This window comes from Mytilus galloprovincialis, chromosome 1 (genome assembly GCF_965363235.1).
Source record: "Mytilus galloprovincialis chromosome 1, xbMytGall1.hap1.1, whole genome shotgun sequence".
NCBI lineage: Eukaryota > Metazoa > Mollusca > Bivalvia > Mytilida > Mytilidae > Mytilus > Mytilus galloprovincialis.
The window spans coordinates 100,141,234-100,163,227 of NC_134838.1; the positions used below are offsets into that span (position 1 = coordinate 100,141,234).

Genomic DNA, 21,994 nt, shown 5'->3' on the forward strand with positions numbered 1-21,994 from the left:
TAGGAGGGGATGGTTGTCGCTTTTTCATTCGTTTTTACACAAGTATATATGTATTTGATACGCAAATCTAAAAAAAAGATGTTACGCCCATCTATATCTATGATGTAGTTACTAGTATCTCAAATCAAAACATTTTAGATTACGAAGATTTAAGATGTCCCCTACTTTTTCAGAACCTATTGACAGGATGAAGATCTAACAAATATAATAAAAAATCGGCTAAAATACAACATAGCAAAATTCCATGTAGATTTCTTCAGAAAATGCACTATTTCAGAGCTACCTCCTCTTAAAATGTCAATTTTAAAACATTAAAAATCAAGCAAAACATAATCTACACTTGTAAAAATATTAATATTTATAAGTTATAATCTTATAAATGTGTTCTTTCAAATGCAAATTCATATTAGATTTTTGCATCCCTGCATCAAATTTTGCTAACTTGATTGAAAATCTGAACCTTAGATTCTATGTTTTTTACAATCCAAGATGGCGAAAGACATCCCACCTTGAATGAACTGTTGATATATTTTTAATCAAAATACATAATGATTTATTGAGTTTTATATCTACACTAGAAACATTTACTTAATACTTATAGTTCTATTCAAGCGATGACCAATACTTACAATAAATCAATACGAAAATTGGTTTATGTTACATAGCTTGCTTTTCCCGTCGTTAACATATACTGTTCTACATAGGCAGAGGATGGGCTACTTCTGTTAAACTGTGTTTGCTTCATGATTAAGCACGCAATATTAACGAAAGAAGGTACAAGGACCGGTGGGTGTTCGAAATAACATTATGCCAAAGTAGAGTACAAGTTGTCATTTGAACCAGCCCTTTACAAATAAAATCTTTTTTTATAACTCAATGTGACGGTGTATAATCATGATAATAAAGCAATTGTAAATGTATTTGTAATATAATGTGATGCTGCAAGTAGGTTTTAAAAGTTTGAGTAGTACCAATGAGGAATTTTTCTACTGAAAAAAGTCAAACAAAATATATGAAAGTGATACTCATAAAAATCATGAAGTGAAAGATGACCTTTGTTCAGCAGGCGTATTGATTACAACACACGACGTGTCAATGTCAAATAAACGCATGACACCTTATTTTTATGCTGGCATATTAAACATAAACAACACAATCACATTTTCTAAATTGACTTACGCAATTTATCTATTAGATTTTATTTCATTTAAGTACAGATACACAACTATGCGTTGACAGATAAAAGGACCTTTAATATAATAATTGTTCGTGAAAGTAAAGTAAGAACAACTGTTCTAGTGAGCTTGAGAATGACCTTATATTTAATACTATCAAGTGACTATAAAGTTTAGTAAAGACATTACCAACAGTTATGTCCCAATATACTATTCTTTGTCTACTAGTATTACTTTTTATATTGCATCTTGCGACTTCTGAATATCTTTGCTATGGAAAATATCGTTTTTGTGACATCCAGCCTTGGCAATCATGGGCACCATGTAGCGCAAAATGTGGAACAGGAACCCAATGGAGAAATAAACCCGTGTGTTGTGATCCTAATGTTATTGTACCATTCGATTTAGGACGATGCATACATCATTGTAAAATAGATACAAATCAAATACAAGAAGTCAGAAAATGTGGAGTATGTAATAACGGAACATACAACGATATTCAAAATAAATGCGATTGTTTACCTAAATATTCTGGTTTCTGTTGTGATCAAGGTAGGATCAAATGAACATTAGTAATGAATTGATAATTTTAGTTATGATACTGTTAAGGAAAACATTGATATTAATTTCAAATCCACTACTCTGCGTAGGTTTCCGATTCCATGATATTTCTTAAACACCACTGCTTATATCATGTAGTGACAGTGTATTTGCTAGATAATTTCAGTTCTGTAATTGATACCACATATCAACTATTGTTGATAGAATCATGATGGTTCTTGCTTTGACATGTGCTTAATGAAAGCATGGCGGACATTGTTTAAGAGGCGATGTATATGTGAAGCTGGGAAGAGTAACATTGTCAGGTCTATTAGTTGTCTGCTTGCTAGTAAATATTGCAATCAATATTCAACCAGTTATGAAAGTAAAGTTGATAGTGAATATTTTAATTAGTAAACTTCTGCGTACAGGATATAAAAAAGAACATGTAGTATGATTGCCAATGAGACAACTGTCCACAAGAGACCAATAGAATAAATAGACAGCTCTCTTACAAGCAAAAAACACCTAACTGTAAAAATATAAGGACATACACGACAGGCACTGGGACACATTCTACTGAATCCACATAGCACGAGTAACAAACCCTGCAGAAATTATAAAGAAAGAAGATGTGGTATGATTGCCAATGAGACAACTGTCCACAAGAGACCAATAGAATAAGTAGACAGCTATCTCACAAGCAAAAAAACCCTAACTGTAAAGGATGAATGTTTTTACACATGTCATTCGCGTCGGTGTGATTTCATTTAAAATCTAAGAAATGAAAAATAGCCATACCGTAAGCACACTAATACTAATATAGAACGTCACAACGCATGCGAAAACATTTCCTTGTACGAAGTGACATTATTCTAATTCGAATCACCTTCCTCACAGAACTCTTCTCATGCAATCGTCAACCAATCAGCATATTTTATATTCAAAAACTATTATAGCTTTAAACCTAAGACAAATTCTTGAAATCAGGGCTTCGATCTTACAAAAAAACTACAGTGTTTACATTTCTGCTTTAATAAGTAACTCAATTATTATTTGGGCAATGCGCTGTCACGATGCAGACCTTTGCTAATCTCCGCCGAATGACGTAAACACATATTTGATTAACAGGTCTAACGCATACTGTGCAGAACAGATGTTTTGATTCACCACCAGTCCATAAAAGTCTTTGCCCGAATTATTTCATTTAAAATGTTTAAGGGTATAAGCTAGAGGAGATAAATCCATTTATTTTATATATAGGATTTCGCTATATTTTTCTATAAATAAACTTAATCATATACTTAATAGTAAAATAAAATTAAAACATGGAGTTACCGTTCATTAAAGCTGACAATCAGCGTACCATAGAAGCACGCATTTTTGTTAAGGTCTTTTTTTGTCTGTTGATCTAATGGAAGAAATCGAGGTAATATCAAAATAAACAAAAAAAAATTTTTTTTTTAGAGAAATCGCTTAAATTTTACAATTTAGTTTAGTTTTAGTAAAGCTTATACCGCAGTCCCACTAGGCCACGATCGCACTACGATCTGTGAAAAAAACGCAAATTTTGATGATCGTAGTACGATCGTGTAGATCGCAGTAAGGTCGTATCAAGGTCGTGGTGAGATCTTCAAGATCGTGATGAGCGTGACCAACTTTGAACATGTTCAAAACAATCGTGGTGCGGTCGTGGCGAAATCAGGTCGTAGTAGAAGCGTAGTGAGAGCGCACATAGATCGTAGTAAGATCGCAAAGGTCGCCGTACCATCATGCTATTTCACTACCACTTTGTCATATTTTTAATTTGAGTATCAAAACATGTATTTTTCCATCCTCATTTAAACTGGCAAAAGTCATACCAGTTTATAAGAACAAAGGCTCAAAACAGGATGTTTTTAATTATAGACCAATTGCAATTTTACCACTCATTTCTAAAATCCTTGAAAAACATGTGAAAACACACTTAGTAAAATATCTTAATAAATACAAGTTATTGTATAGAATGCAGTCAGGCTTTCGTGCAAACCATTCTTGTCAAACTGCTTTAACAGCTTTAATAGATAAATGGCTTAAAGCCATTGATGATGGCGATCTTGTTGGAGCAGTATTTCTAGATCTAGCAAAAGCCTTTGATCTTCTCAATCATGAACTGCTTATTCAAAAATTAAACAAATACAAATTAGCTTATACTTCATTACGTTGGTTTACATCATATTTGGCTGACAGATATCAGAAAGTATCTATTTCAAATACATTTTCAGACGTACAAAAACAAAAAACGGGTGTACCTCAAGGATCCGTATTAGGACCGGTGTTGTTTTTAATTTTTATTAATGATCTTCCTTTGTCTAATCCTAATCATAATACCGATTTATTTGCTGATGATAGCACCATATCAGTCATTGGACAAAACAAAAGTTGCATCAGTCAAAAACTTAATACGGTTTTACAAGATATTTTTCGCTGGTGTGATGACAATAAGATGGCTGTAAATATATCTAAAACGAAAGCTATATGCATTGGATCTAAACAAAAGCTTTCCGTTACATCAAATGAAAACATTAATCTTGCTTTAAATGGACAACAAATTATAGAAAGTACATGTGAAAAAGTTCTAGGTGTTTTAATTGACGCATCTCTATCTTGGTCTTCTCATATCGATTATATAATCAAAAAAGTTAACTCTTCTTTAGCTTTACTAAAAAGGATAAAGAAATATCTAAATCATAAAGCTAGACAAATGTACTATAACGCTTACGTTTTACCTCACTTAGATTATTGTTGTTCAATATGGGGAAACTGTAATAACTTTCTATTAGATAGTTTACTAAAACTGCAAAAAAGGGCAGCAAGAATAATTTTAGACGAACATGATTACACCAAACCTTCAAGAGAATTATTTCACGAATGTAACATTGTGCCAATCACACAAAGAATACTTTATCACAAATCATTACTAATGTATAAGGCAAAACATGGCTTAGCTCCAGAATATATGTCCAGTCTTATTGTATCAGCTTCTGCAAACCAAAAATATAATACGAGATTTTCATCCTCAGATAATTTTATTATTCCAAAACCAAATACAGAGTTGTATAAGTCTAGTTTCTCGTACAATGGACCAAAAGTGTGGAATGCTCTTCCTAATTCAATAAAAAAATCAAATACAGTATCCGAATTTAAACATAAATACAAATCTATGTACTTTTAACATTACCATCATATTTTTACTGTAATGCCATATCATAATTGTTTGTTGTATTTTAAATTGTACATAATCTTTATTTAATTTATTATTATTGATGCATTGTTTATTTGTAATGTAATTATTATTGTATTAAGAGAGCCTTATTGAAAATTGGTGTAATCCAAATGAGTTACTCTCTCTAAATAAAGATATTATTATTATTATTATTGTAGCGAAAGCGTTATTTTATTCGGAGAGACTGCGCTACGATCTCACAGCGACGTTATTACGACCTCTCTACCACCATCACGTTCTCGCCGCGACCCAACAACGCTTTCACTACGACTATACCACTCTGTTAACGACCATAGTACGATCTTAGCACGCCCTTGCCGTCCTCATCTCGCTCCTCTTACGACCTGACTACGTTCATACTACGACCATCATTCTCATTGTCAATGATTAAATCTCGCCAGGTTTTGTTTGTCTGTATGCGATTAGGACTTCTTGTCCATTTACTCTAACGACTTAACCATGATTCTCGTTTTATATAGATTAGATCGTTGGTTTTCCCGTTTGAATGGTTTTACACTGGTATTTTTTGGGGCCCTTATAGCTTGCTGTTCGATGTGAGCCAAGGCTTCGTGTTGAAGGCCGTACCTTGGCCTATAATAGTTTACTTCTATAAATTGTTACTTTGATGGAGAGTTGTCTCATTGGCACTCATACCACATCTTCCTATATCTATTGACACATCTGTGTCATCTCTGCTATCGTTCACTAAAATATCGTCATTTGAACTTTATGGACCAGCAATAGGTTGTAATTTCGGTCGGATTGGTCGGTCCGACATCTCTGCTTGATCAAGATTCGTTACTTTGCTCCCTCTGCCTCTACATCAACTCCTACCACCACGCCCACGTGGTCTAGTAGATTTTGGTGGCATGACTGTATTGTTTCCGAGAAATTTACGTATTAATCAGCAATAGAAGGAATGGAACTGTATTGATATGGAACACGATGTTGACGGTATTGCTGAGAGCGTAGTAATATCGCGATATGAACGTAGTATAATCGTAGTAAGAACTATAATTGCTATAATCGCAATAGAAGCGTGGTAAGATCGTGTTGCAATCGGATAACTGGTGGTATGGTCGTAGTGATAACGTGATGAGTGTAGAAAGATCTTGATAAGCGTAGTGAGGTCGCAGAATAAGTCCGATGAGAACGTGGTATAATCGTAGCGGGATCGTTGTAGAAGCGTAATGAGGACGTACACGTAGTAGCATCGTGAAAGCAACGAAAATTTACATTTTCATGCCGCTCATACCGCGACCTCACCACGATCTGAATTTATTTTAGATCGCGGTGAGTGTGGTGCGATCGTGGTCTAGTGGGACTGGGGCTTTAACATGAAAAAAATAATAAAAAATATGTCACCGATGAGTGGAAAAAAGTATTACAGTTTTAATGCCAACAAAAATAGCATTTTTGCATCGAAGGGAGATAATTTGGAGTTTTTCAATGATAAAAACAATTTTAAAGTCATCTGGCGCCAAAACGAATTGATTTATTTGGTTGATTTTTGTACCATATCATAAAGTAACAACTAATAGTGCGATAATAAAATTTTGTAATGAAACAAAAAATGTTTTTTGCTGAAATTTTTCCTCGAGCCTCCTTAAACTATACTAGTCAACAAAAGAAACGATACACGACTTTGAAATAAAATTTATCAAAAAATGTTACATATAAAACAAAATGATATACACTATTTTAGAAACCTTTCATTTGCAATGTAAGCACATGTGATAATGAAAATCAAAACTTTTCAGAAAGTATCTAAATTCCGTGTAAACGATCATAGGGTGTAAATTAGTTTTGCGGAAAGTTGAATAAAAAATCGACACATAATATTCTAAGTACTAAATAAAATTTCAAATTTGATAAAAAATATTCAATATGCTAAGCAAGTTATGTTCATGTTGTAACTAATGGGTTGAAATATTGTTTTTTAATTTTTTTGGGAAACAAAGTGTTTTTTGAAATCTCAAAAATTGCAAAAAAAATTTTTTTTATTTTCGTCTCAAATCAATGCTTTAGATATGAAAACAACACACAGTAAATTTGGAACCTTTCGGATTAGTTTTAAGATTGTTACCGCCTTTTGAATATCACTTTACACATATACTGTCTATGGTAAATCAGTTGATAATGTATACATTTTAACGATTTCTCGTGGGGCCGAACCTTTGCTTAACTAATAAACGAAGAAACTGTATGATTTTTAAAAACAAATTGATGGCAAACACTGTCTTTACCTTTAATTGAGAGGTTGGCATCATTAGTTGGAACTTCTGTTTTTTTTAAATTGTCGTTTTATGTAAATTTTGTAAAAAAAAAAAAATCGCGAAAAAACGGATTTATATTTCCATAATGATAAAAGTATTACTTCCTTCAATATTGGTCCAATGAACGGAAAACTTTATCTTTAATTTGAAAAAAAGTCTTGTATCGTTTCTTTTGTTGACTAGTATATAGTAGTCAAAATAATTATCAATCAATAATTAGAAGAATCTATTAAAAACGCCATTAAAAATTTTTGCTTTGAATTTCAACTTTGCCATTCTTTTTTGTCCAGTTGTAAATACATATTGCATGCATATTTTGGGTTGTTTATTGTTAATTATGTATGATTAATATTTAAACATACTTAGTACTAGAACGACAAGCTTATTTAGATGTTAAACGTGCAATATAAGGTATGTTTCATAACTTTTCCCTGGCAAATTTTTCTTATTTTACAGGTAATTATTTATATATTTAAACACGTGCCATATCTCCAGCATTATCATTATTATTATCAGTATTTATTGTCAAACCAAACAATATTGATATTGATGTTGATAATAATTAAATGTTATTAACTGTGCTTATGTATTTTATATTTTAGTTGCTCCAACAACTAAATTTGTACCAAGAACAAAAGCTAGAACAATTGCGCCAACAGCTAAACCAACTACAAATCCTAAACCGACTACACCGAAACCGACGACTACGCCTAAACCGACGACTACACACCAACCGACGACTACACCCAGACCGACGACTACACACAAACCGACAACTTCACACAAACCGACAACTACACACAAACCGACGACTACACCTAAACCGACGACTACACACAAACCGACGACTACGCCTAAACCGACTACACCGAAACCGACGACTACACATAAACCGACGACTACACACCAACCGACGACTACACCTAAACCGACGACTACACACAAACCGACAACTACACACACACCGACGACTACACCTAAACCGACGACTACACACAAACCGACGACTACACCTAAACCGACGACTACACACAAACCGACGACTACGCCTAAACCGACGACTACACACAAACCAACGACTTCACATAAACCTATAACTACAACCAAGCCGACTACACCAACGACTAAATCGACAACTAAAACTGTAAAACCTATCACCAAAATTGCTACTCCAAAAACCAACCTAATGATATCAACAACTAGTTCGAATCCACCAAGAACCAAAGCAGCAAGTACCCAAAGGAATGTTCATAAAGCGTCGACAACTTCGATTTCAAAATTACTTCCTGGTAATACGATCACAAAATTGATAAATAAACCGACCATTGTAAAACCGATTCAAGGTCGTTCGTCAAGTAAATCAAGAGCACCAGTTATGATTACAATAAACGGAAAGCCAACTGTGAAGTCAAATCTTGGAGGTAATGGAGGAACAAAAAACAGTCAGATATTAAACAATGGTAATATGTTTATAGGAGCACACCAGGGAATAAATCGTGGTACAACAATACAAAGATCCGGTGGGAATACTATGCAGGGAAACAGTTTAAGACCATTGAAAACAAACGTTCTGTCGATACATCAAGCACAAAATGGGGGCCATCAAACTATTAATGGTGCAAATTCAAAGACAAAAAATAATAGTCCAACGTCTTTTCCCCAAGGTGGTAATGGAAATCATGGTATGTATGTGCTTTTTTTGGTGTTTATACTTAATAAATTTAATAATGATCGATAAATACAATTAATAATAATAATAATAGCAATATCAACACATAGCAAAATAGCAGCAACTTTTGCTTATATGAAACATTATTTGAAGCTAACACTCAACCTATGAACAACTTAAAGAATATGAATTATTTATGAAGATTTTATACCTTTTTCTCTATCTGCTTTTTCATTTTTTTGTTTATCAACGTGTGATTCACGCGATCTCAGTCCTTTAGCATTAAAATCATTTTCAGCATAACATTTCTTTACTTTGCTTTGGCTTAATTGTCAGGTCAAGAACAAAAGGCGCGACAATGTATAATGACGTCACAAAGAAAGATCACAATGGTTTTACTCATCATTGAAAGAAAAGTATTCTTCTTATCGTTAAAAAATCATTACAGAAGCAGACCAAATGGGGACTCCCGTGCAACACTACATTTCTTTATTCTATACAGTTTACTTATTTTGAAATCGCGAGAAGGAATGTCATGTTATGCAGCATACAAATGTATAGATAAAGGCAACAGTAGTATACCGCTGTTCGAAATTCATAAATCGATAGAGAAAAAACAAAACCGGGTTGCAAACTAAAACTGAGGGAAACGTATCAAATATAAGAGAACTACGACACAACAGAAACACAACAACAAAATGTAACACACACAGAAACGAACTATAATGTAACAATGGCCATTTTCCTGACTTGGTACAGGGCATTTTATGAAAAAATAGTGGGTTGAACCTGTTTTTGTAGCATGCAAAACCCATATAAACCCAAACCCAAATGCCATATAAAAGGACGCGTAGGAAATAACACGAATAGAACGCGATGTATTTTGTTCTCAATGATTTTTTCTCATTCTATTGATGTTTTTGACTAATATAAATTTACCTTTTATTATTAAATTTTGAAAATAGGCTCAGGCAACATTTCCTACAATTCACCCAACGGAAATGGGAATATGAATATGATGTCTAGTTGTCTTGGTGATCCATGTCAACACGGAACTTGTCTTCCCATGAGTAACCAGTATTTATGTTTTTGTGATCCTGGGTACGAAGGGAGGAACTGTCAAATTGGTAAGTTTATAACAGATAATATATTTTGTTCATTTCATCAAACGTCTTATCGATTTCTGAAATCAAAATATTCAATTTAATGCTATTTGAAACAGACTTTGAAATGCTATAACCAAATCTATACGTACATCCAACAAAAATATCACAGCTTTTAATAAGGGACAAGTTTCTTATCCATCGTGCAAGTTTATTTTCCAAAACTTTAAAATCTATTATAAAGGTTGTTTGAAGTCCAGCTTTTTTACAAACTAAGACCCCATTACATTTAAAATCATTGGTTAATGTTGCTTATTTTTTTGTCTTACATTAAGAAGGTAATCTTCATACAACTATTAATTTTGAAAAGCTATCACATTTTATGACAAATCTTACTAATGGAGGCTTTCCTTCACTGGAAGATTAAGATGTTCATAAGAACCTATTACTTTTAAAATTATTGATTAATGTTGCTTAATTGTTGTCTTAAATTAAGAATAATGTATCAATACTCTTTAATGTTAAGCGTTGCCTTATATAGTGATAGAATGTTTTATACTTGAGAAATAAAAATATCAAAATTTAGTGTAAACCCTATTGTAATTCCCATACTTTTCAAATGGGTACATTGTAACAAATTATAATGATTCTTTGTTCCAAATACTTCCAATGCATGTGATCATTTGGATCATGCCGCGCTGGTCGTTTTCGGTTACTCAGTCATTATGAAACGATATCAATAATCCAGTTATTATGAATATTGCGTATAAACTTAATCATAAATGAATATGAAATGATATTAAATTTAGTCTATATAGAATCGACAAATCTACTCCATTGGAAATTATCAATGGCATAGGTCACGTGCTCTTCACTCTTCATGCATGAGGCAACTTAATTAAGGTGCACGTGGAAAAACAGTTTTGTGTGTATAAAACCAATTTATTTATAAGTTAACCTATATGAATAACCCTGTATTTCAATGAATACTTTTGTAAGAAATTCAAAATACACGACAAGGCTGCGGACGCTTAAACTTTGAAATTCCCTTAAAATTCAATTTTGTCCAGGTAATACATTTTTTTTTTATATAGTTCTTTAAAACGATGCGAAAATTTCAATCAGCTTTTCGTGTTAATGAAAAACTCAAAGAAAATCATCTGAAATCATGATTTCTATTGACAGATACAGATGATTGTGAAAATGATCCATGTCAGTATGGACAGTGTATCGACAAAGTAAAAGACTTCCATTGTGAATGTAATGTCTTCTTTCAAGGGAAAAAATGCACCAAGTGTAAGTGTATTCAAATGAACAAAAAATCCACAAAGTATCAAGAAACATGATAATTGTACATATTTAAAATGCACTTGTACGAAATGAGTTGACTGTATGAATAATGCTTGTTGGATTTACACAATGCGAAAACAATTTTTGCTGTGAATCGTAAAAGGGATCCTTAGCGCGTGTCTGGAATAATTAATGAATGGAATTTATAGTTTTGAATTGATACGATATTGTATAGATATTTCAGAGAAGAAACAAAAATATTACAAAAATACCTAACTTCACGATATATCAAACATCGGAACGAATGGGAAACAACTGTCAAATGCCTAACTTGGTACACGCATTTTTCCTGTTAAAATGAAAACTAAGAATTTGTGAAGTATACAAGTAGTTTACCCACAGTGTGGGAACGGAACTGTACAGTTTTCTAATAATTTGGTCATTCGGGAGACTGTCAAGCGGTGCTCCGACATTTGCAAAATAACAAGTTGCTTGATGGAGACTTTGACGAACTCTTATATTCCTATATAACGTTTCTGCTTCAAGTTTTGATAGCTAAAACATTCTTTATGTAAATATGAACCAATAAAATAATAAGAAAGATATATGCATCCAAACGTTTTCCTTAGAATGGTGGAGCTCCGTGTAAAACGATCAAAATTGTCACACAACAGCGATCAAAAATGTCAAATAAACATTGAAAAATCAATGTTTGCTAACTGAATTTTCACATGTACCTTTTCTGATATACAGTCTTACCTGTCTGAAAGTTTCAAAGCCATTGTCCCAGTAGAAATCTAAATATATTCATTTTCTCCATGTCGGATATTTTTATTGACTGTACAATCGCTTGCAAGTTTACTGTAATATCACTCGGAGCCTTCCTGTACAATCGCTTGGAGCTTTCCTGTAGAATTGCTTGGCCAAATTTATTAAATACATTGTATATGCATTGCATTGGTTGTTTCTTGCTGTCCTATTAAATTCATCTATGGTATTTAAAGTGAAAATAAGCATAAAACCGGTCATTTTGATTCTATCAAGGAACCCTTTTAAGGTGACTATATCAGAGACAAAAACAAAATGTGTACAATAGATATAAAAATGAAGGTGTGGTATGATTGCCAAAAAGACAACTCTTCACAAGAGACCAAAATGACACAGAAATTACGAACTATAGTTCACCGTACGGTCGTCAACAATGAACAAAGCCATAGTCAGCTATAAAATGCCCCGAAATAACAATGTAAAACGAGAAAACTAACGGCTTATTTATCAGTTTATGTACAAAAAATGAACGAAAAACAAATATGTAACACATAAACACAAAACCACTGGATAAATATACAAAACAAAAAGAAAACGACAGTACAAAATATGTTAAGAATCTAATCTAAAATAAAACTGAAAGTAATCCTGTTACAAAATAAATATTTATATATACCGAAAAGGTGACTAGATTCTCTTGAAGGGTAATTAGCATATTTTGAATTTTACTTAATATATTATTTACCAGCAATTTAAAAAATAATAATACATACATATTTGAACAATACAACAAAATATTTTTCATCACAGGGTCGGGATATTGTAACTTGATATGTAACATAGTTTGTCTGATTTTCCATTGAAAAAGTGTGAGGGAATCGACACATACACCACAGTTCCATATCGACCCTCTGATTGGTTTACCAGAAGATTGAAAATGGTCATGTGGTGTATGTTAGATACCTCACACTTTTAGCCAGAAACTACAATGTAACACATTTTCTTTCCTGTGATATCAGTTGTTAAGTTTGACACATGTCATTTACCAAATAAAAAAGTGATTGGCTATGTGTAGATACACCATAGGATGAACTAAATTTCACTCGAAAGCAAAGCTTTCTCGTGAAATTTAGCTCCTCCTATGGTGTATTTACACATACCCAACACTTTTTAATTTGGTAACTATAACAAGGAATTCGAATGTGGAATGGTGGTAGCTAACCACTGATCCGAGAAAAGACACGTATATGTCAATAAACATGATATTAAAATAAGAAGATGTGGTATAATTTCAAATGAGATGTCTGTTTATTACAAGCTATAGCTACTGGTAGAAAAAGCTCCAGTAAAATTAAATTGTATCAAGGATGGGAGAGGACTTGTTATCTGAAAGACAGAGAAAACACAAAATCCTTCAACATGAATTTTTTTTTATATCAATGTCACGATTCAGCAACTTTTCAATATTCCCCACTATAGCATCCGGCAAACGAACGAAACAGTTGTTTTTTTTTTTTTTTTTTTTTTTAGCAAGAACAACATTTTTATCAAACCACATTTATATCTTCAATATAAAAATAAGGAGATGTGATATGATTGTCAAAGTTCAAAAAATAAATGGATTTAAGCAGTTATTATAGTCGGCTATAAAAGGTACCGACATGAAAAATAAGAATCAATACCTTTCGAATTTAACTGACGGCCTAATTCATAATAAAACAATTTACGAAAAATATACATATGACAGACATGAACCAACGACAACCACTGAACTACGAGCTCTTGACTTGAAACAGGTACATAAAGAGTATGGCAGGGTTAAAAATGTCTGTGTGCGCTCATTTCTCCCCAAAACTAGCACAGCACAAGACCAAACTATTAAAAATCAGATGAATGATCGGATCATCATACTATTATTGACGATATCAGACCAGGTGCGGATCCCGCCTTTCTGCAAAAGGGGAATCCAAACCACGGAACACACTGAAACGTCCACAAAATAAAAAAAAAATAATTGGAAAAAATGGTGATTCAACCACCAAAACTCCCTCTCCCCGCATACCGGATCCGCTTATACAGGCTGCATCCATTCAAATAAAAGCTTTAAACATCATTAACACTTTTAAGTGTGTAATTTAGGTTTTAAAAAAATGAAAAAAACAATACCAAATAAGTAACTGAAAAAGGAGAGAAAAATCATGCCAGACATACATTGTATTGGATTGCAGTAGTTTTAATAAATATTAATAAATATTTTTATGACAAAAGTATCATGGAAAACATAAACTGATCATGAATTTGTCAGAAGAGATAGTAGTAAGCATTATCTACTTAAGAGTTATAATCAGTCATATGCCACTAGAAACTTTTACAGCAAAATGCAATGAGTGTGTAGGAAAAAGTTATACCTTTGACTAGTTTGCTTGCTAGCTGGACCGTGAAGTCATAACAAGGTAAAGTAGGTTACCCTCCTTTCTGAGTAGTCTATATAGTTGGCCAAACGATGAAAAGAAAAGCTCCAAGCGATTGTACAGGAAGGCTCCGAGTGATATTACAGTAAACTTGCAAGCGATTGTACAGTCAATAAAAATATCCGACATGGAGAAAATGAATATATTTAGATTTCTACTGGGACAATGGCTTTGAAACTTTTAGATAGGTAAGACTATATATCAGAAAAGGTACATGTGAAAATTCAGATAGCAAACATTGATTTTTCGATGTTTATTTGACATTTTTGATCGCTGTTGTGTGACAATTTTGATCGTTTTACACGGAGCTCCACCATTCTAAGGAAAACGTTTGAATGCATATATCTTTCTTATTATTTTATTGGTTCATATTTACATAAAGAATGTTTTAGCTATCAAAACTTGTAGCAGAAACGTTATATAGCAACATAAGAGTTCATCAAAGTTTCCATCAAGCAACTTGTTATTTTGCAAATGTCGGAGCACCGCTTGACAGTCTCCCGAATGACCAAATTATTAGAAAACCGTACAGTTCCGTTCCCACACTGTGTTACCCAATTACTTGAAATTGGAACATTAATCTAGGATTAGAAGTTGAAAAGATTTTACACATATTGATACTGTTAATATTATACATATTTGTGTTGTAGTGAAGACATGGGCTATTGTTTTCATAGCCTTGTCAGCTTTGGCTTTGTGTCTGACATGTTGTTGTTGTTTCTGGTGCGTTACAACGTAAGTACACTGTAAACCTACAAAAGTTTATAGATTTTGTGTCATATGCATTTTATTATTTCAAATGAAAGCAATTTTCAATTTAATCAAAAATTTATTTTACACGTGTACATGTATTAATAAATTTCCGTAAAACATATGAATTTTACAGTTGTAATACAGATTATCATTAATATCAAAACTTAATGAATTTTCGGTCGATAGACAAAACATGTAATGTCACATGTAATTAATCTTGTGAATTAAAAAAATAAATTTTCCCATAATAAAACATACCAATGCCATGCCAATGAAAGTAGCCAAAGACATGACGTGATTTTATCTGAGGACTAATTTAGAAAGATCTTTTGACTTTGATGAGACTTGTCTTAGGGTGTGAAACAAAAACAAAAAACAAAAAAGTACAGTTTTGTTTCTATGAGGATATTAAGATTAGTATAAAAAAATAGAGAAAGGAAATGAGGAAAGGTCAAAGTGACAACAACCCGACCAAAGAGTAAAAACCGTATAAATAACAAAAACATTCTAAAAAAATATGAGAAGAAAAATAATTGGAGGTTATAGGTGTGCTGTAAGTTTAATGCATAAAATATTAGACCTATGATCAAATCGTTTTATTAACTTATTGTTCACGTTTTTATTGAAACAAAAAATGTAAGAAATAGGTTCAAAAACACATTTATGAAGTAATTGTTTCAAGGACAGGGTCGAAATCTAAAATGAAATAATTAAAAAAAAAAACATTTAATATGCCTTGTTTTTCGAATACAGAAATTTTAACTCTGCTGATAGTATACAATGATAGAGGTATAAGTATTTACAGTTTTTAAATCGACTTATGTTATAAACTTTGCTTATTGTTGAAGGCCGAACGGGGGCCTTTACTTGTTAACATCTTTGTGATTTGTTCTCTTGTGGAAAGTTTTCTTGTTCACAGCACAGCAAGCTATAAAGGAACCTAAAATTACTAGTGTTAAACCATTTAAATGGGAAAAAGCAACTATATAAAAACAAGAAACAAGAAAGACTAAGTCTTAAGAATTACGTCAACAAACGACAACCAATGGGAATCAGATTCCTGGAGGTGCAAACTATTGCAGCGGGTTTAAACGTTTTAAATGTACATGTAAACATACATGTACTTCAATACAATTGTTTTGAACGTATAGAATAAGATGGATCACTCATTTCAAATTATTTTTAGATGTATGAAGAAAGATGCCGAAAAAGGCAAAATTGGGCCAGTAGTAGAACCATTACCAGAAAAACCTATGCCAAGACCATCGCCAATCGGAAAACCAAACGCATGGTTACGATGACAGGCTTTTTTTTTCAAAATATTTTAGTTTTAGTTTTCAAAATTTATTCTTTTTTGCAATCAAATCAAAACATATACTTTTGTGTGAGGTAAAGAATTGGTTCTTGATTACTGTTTAATTTATATGTGATTTTAAAATAATAAAAAGAGTGCCCTATGTATAATTGTGCATTATCATTCTGTATTTTTGTTCGCCTCATGTTCAATTGCAGGTTTAATATATTTGAAACAGTATAAAAAAAACAAGAATGTGTCCCCAGTAATAATTATAGACAAAATTGCACATAGCATTTCATTGCATATCAGAAAATAACCATCACGGAAAGTTCACCTAGCAATTTTTCACCCCATTATGTCATGTGTACAAGCTTTAAGACTCTTTCATTTTGCAATAGTATTAAAACATTTGACTTTTCTACAATTTACGCAAGTATTTCCAATTCTAAACCAAAAGACAAGTTGACAGAGATGGTATTACTTTGTTTCATTAAAAAAACCTTAAAAAAGGTATCTTGTCTAATGCGGGGTTCACACATTGCCGATTATTGCTCCCGTTTGAGATCATACAGCGATACGACACGAAAAGTGAAAAAGTCGGATTAGTATCCTCAATTACCTGGAATGTCCTATTATTGTCTGAACGCAGTCGTTTTAGTTCGTAACAGATTCCTACTGGTCGGGAAGGGTCCGAATAGTTCGGTAAAGCACCCCGACAGTTAGGTGCGTCCCGTAACATTGGGGTAAACTCAGCTGATTTTGTCTAGTCGGATCACAATCGTGCCTATGTCGTGACAGATTCTGCTGTATCGGATCGAATTCCTAACAATGTTCTGTGTATTCGGGACGGTGTCCTGTGGAACGGGAATGATCTGGAGAAATTTTTCATTGCTGTTTTTTCTGCCGATTGAGTCCAGATTACATCCAGATCTTGTCGATTGTGAACCGTTTTTGCCGAAACCGTTCCGAAACAGTCCCGTTTTTAATTCTAAATTCGTCAATGATACCCACGTCAGAGTCCCGACAATTACAGAATACAATACGACTGAGACCAGACCAAGTCGTTTGCAATGCGATAGAGCGGACCGTGATAGGATTACGTTCCGACAGTACCTGATCATCCCGAGTATGACGACAGTTTTCGAACGGATAACTTCCTTCAGCGTCGGTTCCCTGTCTTGTCACTATCTGATCTCTGTCTGATTACATTCGGTAGAATCGGGACGCAGTCGTGACAGACTCGGTCGAATTTTACCTGGCGAAAGATACAAATCGGATTAAAAGCGGATTAAGAGAGGGGATTATCGGGATATCTTCGCTTGGAAACGGTTGAATATCGATGTTTCCTGAACAATATCTGATTGTTGTCGTGATTAAATTTTTTTTTTACAAATTTTAATTAAAGTTTGAATTTCCATCCACGATTCATAGGATCTTGATCAGACTTTTAATAAATTTTAATCGGGATTGGTCCTGTTAAGGACGGCAGTAAAAATCGTGAATGTGTGACCCCAGCTTAAGGGAGGAATACAAACTATTTTGTAAACAAACCACTCTGATTCAAACAAAAAATTATCTGAAACTGGCATTATCAAGATGCTTGATTTCTTGATTGACAACATATTGTTACATTTGAAAGACGTGGTTTTCAACAAACTATCGGCATATCTACGGGAACCAACTGAGTCCCTCTTCTTGCCGACTTGTTCCTTTATTCTTATGAGGCTGAATTCATACAAGCATTTCTTAATAAGAACGAAAAGAAGTAAGCAGTATCATTTAACTTTACTTTCCGTGATGATTTTAGCTTCTTAACTGTAACAGTGAACTTTCCATTTCTATGTAGCCACATTCCAGGAGCGCCTGCATACGGAGTATATATTTTCCAATTGATACAATATTCTCGGGCTTCCATTTCTTATGATTTTCTTGATACAGTGATGCTACTCATAAGAAAACTATTACACCAAGAGAATAGAAACACCCCAAACAATTATGTTGCTTTTAATTATCAAGATTTATTCTTATGGCAAAAACTTCAAAACGGAAAGTCTCTTATCAAATAGGAAACATCAAAAACTCAAATACACCAGAACTTTCAAATGTGTTGTTTGCAGCGTTCTAGTTGATGTTAACATAAGAAGTGATAAAATAAAATTAACGGTACCAATTTTCTTGCACCAGATGCGCATTTCGACAATACATGTCTCTTTAGTGATGCTCGTGGCCAAAATATTTGAAATTCAAAGCTTATATGAAAGATGAAGAGCTATAATCCAAAAGGTCCAAAGAGTATAGCCAAATCCGTGAAAGGAATCACAGTTTTGCATGAGGGAGATACATTCCTTAATTTATAATAAGTTCTATCATTTTGTAACAGCAAATTTTAATAACACAAAAAAAAAATCCGTATTTTCATGCCAGTACCGAAGTACTAGCTACTGGGTTGATGATTCCCTCGGGGACTAATAGTCCACCAGCAGAGGCATCGACCCAATGGTAGTAATAAAATTAACGGTACCAATTTTCTTGCACCAGATGTACATTTCGACAATACATGTCTCTTCCGTGATGCTCGTGGCCAAAATATTCGAAATCAAAAGCTTATATGAAAGATGAAGAGCTATAATAATCCAAAAGGTCCAAAAAGTATAGCTAAATCCGTGAAAGGAATCACAGCTTTGCATGAGGGAGATGCATTCCTTAATTTATAATAATTTCTATCATTTTGTAACAGCAAATTTTAATATTACAAAAAAAATCCGTATTTTCATGCCAGTACCGAAGTATCGGCTACTGGGCTGTTGATACCCTCGGGGACTAATGATAGTCCACCAGCAGAGGCATCGACCCAGTGGTAGTAATAAAATTAACAGTACCAATTTTCTTGCACCAGATGTGCATTTCGACAATACATGTCTCTTCAGTGATGCTCGTGGCCAAAATATTTGAAATCCAAAGCTTATATGAAAGACCAAGAGCTATAATTCAAAAGGTCCAAAAAGTATAGCCAAATCCGTGAAAGGAATCAGAGCATTGCATGAGGGAGATACATTTTCTTAATTTATAATAATTTCTATCGTTTTGTAACAGCAAATTTTAATAACACAAAAAAAAAATCTGTATTTTCATGCCAGTACCGAAGTATCGGCTACTGGGCTGGTGATACTCTCGCGGACTAATGATAGTCCACCAGCAGAGGCATCGACCCAGTGGTAGTAATAAAATTAACGATACCAATTTTCTTGCACAAGATGTGCATTTCGACAATACATGTCTCTTCAGTGATGCTCGTGGCAAAAATATTTGAAATCCAAAGCTTATATAAAAGATGAAGAGCTGTAATTCAAAAGGTCCAAAAAGTATAGCCAAATACGTGAAAGGAATCAGAGCATTGCATTAGGGAGATACATTCCTTAATTTATAATAATTTCTATCATTTTGTAACAGCAAATATTAACACAAAAAAAATTCCGTACCGATCGAAGTACTTGCAGGCCCATGCAAAAATAAGTGATTTTTTAACTCTATTGCTAGTTGAGTGTTATTCTTCGAGAAAAATAAGTGATTTTTTAACTATACTGCTAGTTGAGTGTTATTCTTTGAGGTTATCGTCAACTCATTAGTTATTGCACTGACATGATTTAGAAGATGTGTTTCCAAAATCAGCAATTAAAAAAAAAACATCAAAGATGTCAGGTTTATAATTTTGTAAGAAATTGTTTGTCAGGAATATGGCAGTTGTTATCCATTCGTTAGATGTGTTTGAGCTTTTGATTTTGCCATTTTATAAGGGACTATTCTTCTTGAATTTTCCTCGGAGTTCAGTATTTTTGTTTTTTGTACTTCAAACGCGTGGTACAAATACGACACATGAACATGCCATCTTACAAATATTAAAGAACTAAGCCTAAAACTACATCTAAAATCCTTGTAATTAAAGCTCGGCATTGGCCAGTTTGTTTTAAGTATACCCAATAAAGTGATTGCAAATCTTTCCCTGGTCTCATCTGTTCTATATTAAGTCCGAGAATGCTCTGACGTATGAGTTTCATTTAAATGTCTGATTGGTCTCTATTACAAATTTTAGTCTGGAAATTGTTATTTATACATTTTCAATTAGTTAAAATCATACATCAATAATTTAATTTTGGATGTAACGCGTCTTCTGATGGGCTGACGTTATTTTGTTATCAGACCATAGACATAATTAAGGCATGTGACCGTGACGTCATCAACGTTTTTTCATGGTTTTCTACGGTTTAAAATGGAATTTAGAATTAAATTATAAGAAATGACTGTAATATTTGTTCTGTCTATTCGAAATAACACAAAAAATGTCGTACACACTGTTAAATAACCCGCTACGTGCGTTATTCAGTGTGCACCAAATTTTTTATGTTATTTCTTCATAGACAGAAAAAATATTACAGTCATTCCTTAATTGACTTCCTTACTTAAAAACAGAGCAAATTAACAAATACCGAAAGCTTTTAAACGTCGAACTATTCGCAGGAAAAATGTGTTTTCTTTAATTACACGTGTTTAGCTTCATATAATTAAAAGAAATCGTATCCGACCATGATATTTAACACATTTTTTTTAATATCTGTGAATATTACAGAAATAAAATATTGTTCAAAATATTTCTCAAAAATGAGATTGTTTGCCTTGTACAGAAGTTAAGAATACTAAGTTACCGAATATACCGGTTTGTCAACTATTACAATGGCTTTTGATCGAAATAAATCAATTTTGATATACAATATCATGACAAATGTATTACTAGGTAAAATGTTAAAGGTCTTTTTTTGTTGCTCCCAACAACACCACATACATATTTGTTGACTCAGACATTAATATGTTCAAAGTAATGACAAACAGTGTAGAATTAAGTGAAAATATTATATCTTCATACTTTTGTCTGGGTAATTTCATAAAAATTACATATGTTTCTTAAAAATAGATTTGTATATATTTTTGTCAATACCGGCCTTATGTTTTGCTTTTGTTACATTTTCTTTGAACAGTTTGTCGTCTGAACAAAAATTCTGTACGATGGCGTATCAAACAGATGTCTGACACAAACATAGCAAGAAATGAAAAGCAAGATTCAATCCGAATTTTTTTTTTTCTACACGGCTATATATTTTAATAAAGATTTTCATAACAGTTTCGCTGTAAAGGCTGCCTTAGAACACTTATTTGGTTATTCACTTTCGACCTATGAGTTTGAATGTCCCTCTGGTATCTTCGCATCTTTTTTGAAACATATCATTATTTAAAAAATCAATATCAAACGACCCTTGGCCATTGATTGAGAGGTGTATATTTAAAGATCATCATCGATTGTTAATTTATAATGATCGCGTTCGTATTTTGATGAT

General features: G+C 33.0%; 1 protein-coding gene across 5 annotated transcripts in view; it reads left to right on the plus strand.

Annotated features, from left to right (window-relative positions):
* The window catches only part of LOC143047187 (uncharacterized), a 54,782-nt gene extending 38,008 nt beyond the window's left edge, over positions 1-16,774 (plus strand). For 3 of the 5 annotated variants that reach the window (XM_076220207.1, XM_076220189.1, XM_076220198.1), the window contains exons 2-6: positions 7,859-8,938; positions 9,891-10,052; positions 11,214-11,324; positions 15,208-15,292; positions 16,497-16,774. In XM_076220207.1, coding sequence (XP_076076322.1) covers positions 7,859-8,938; positions 9,891-10,052; positions 11,214-11,324; positions 15,208-15,292; positions 16,497-16,611 — 1,553 coding nt within the window. In that variant the 3' untranslated portion in view covers positions 16,612-16,774. Of the gene's footprint in view, positions 1-1,263; positions 1,728-7,858; positions 8,939-9,890; positions 10,053-11,213; positions 11,325-15,207; positions 15,293-16,496 lie in introns of those variants that run through there. The other 2 variants (XM_076220211.1, XM_076220181.1) reach the window with 2 other exon arrangements.
* The last annotated feature ends 5,220 nt before the right edge of the window (positions 16,775-21,994 follow it).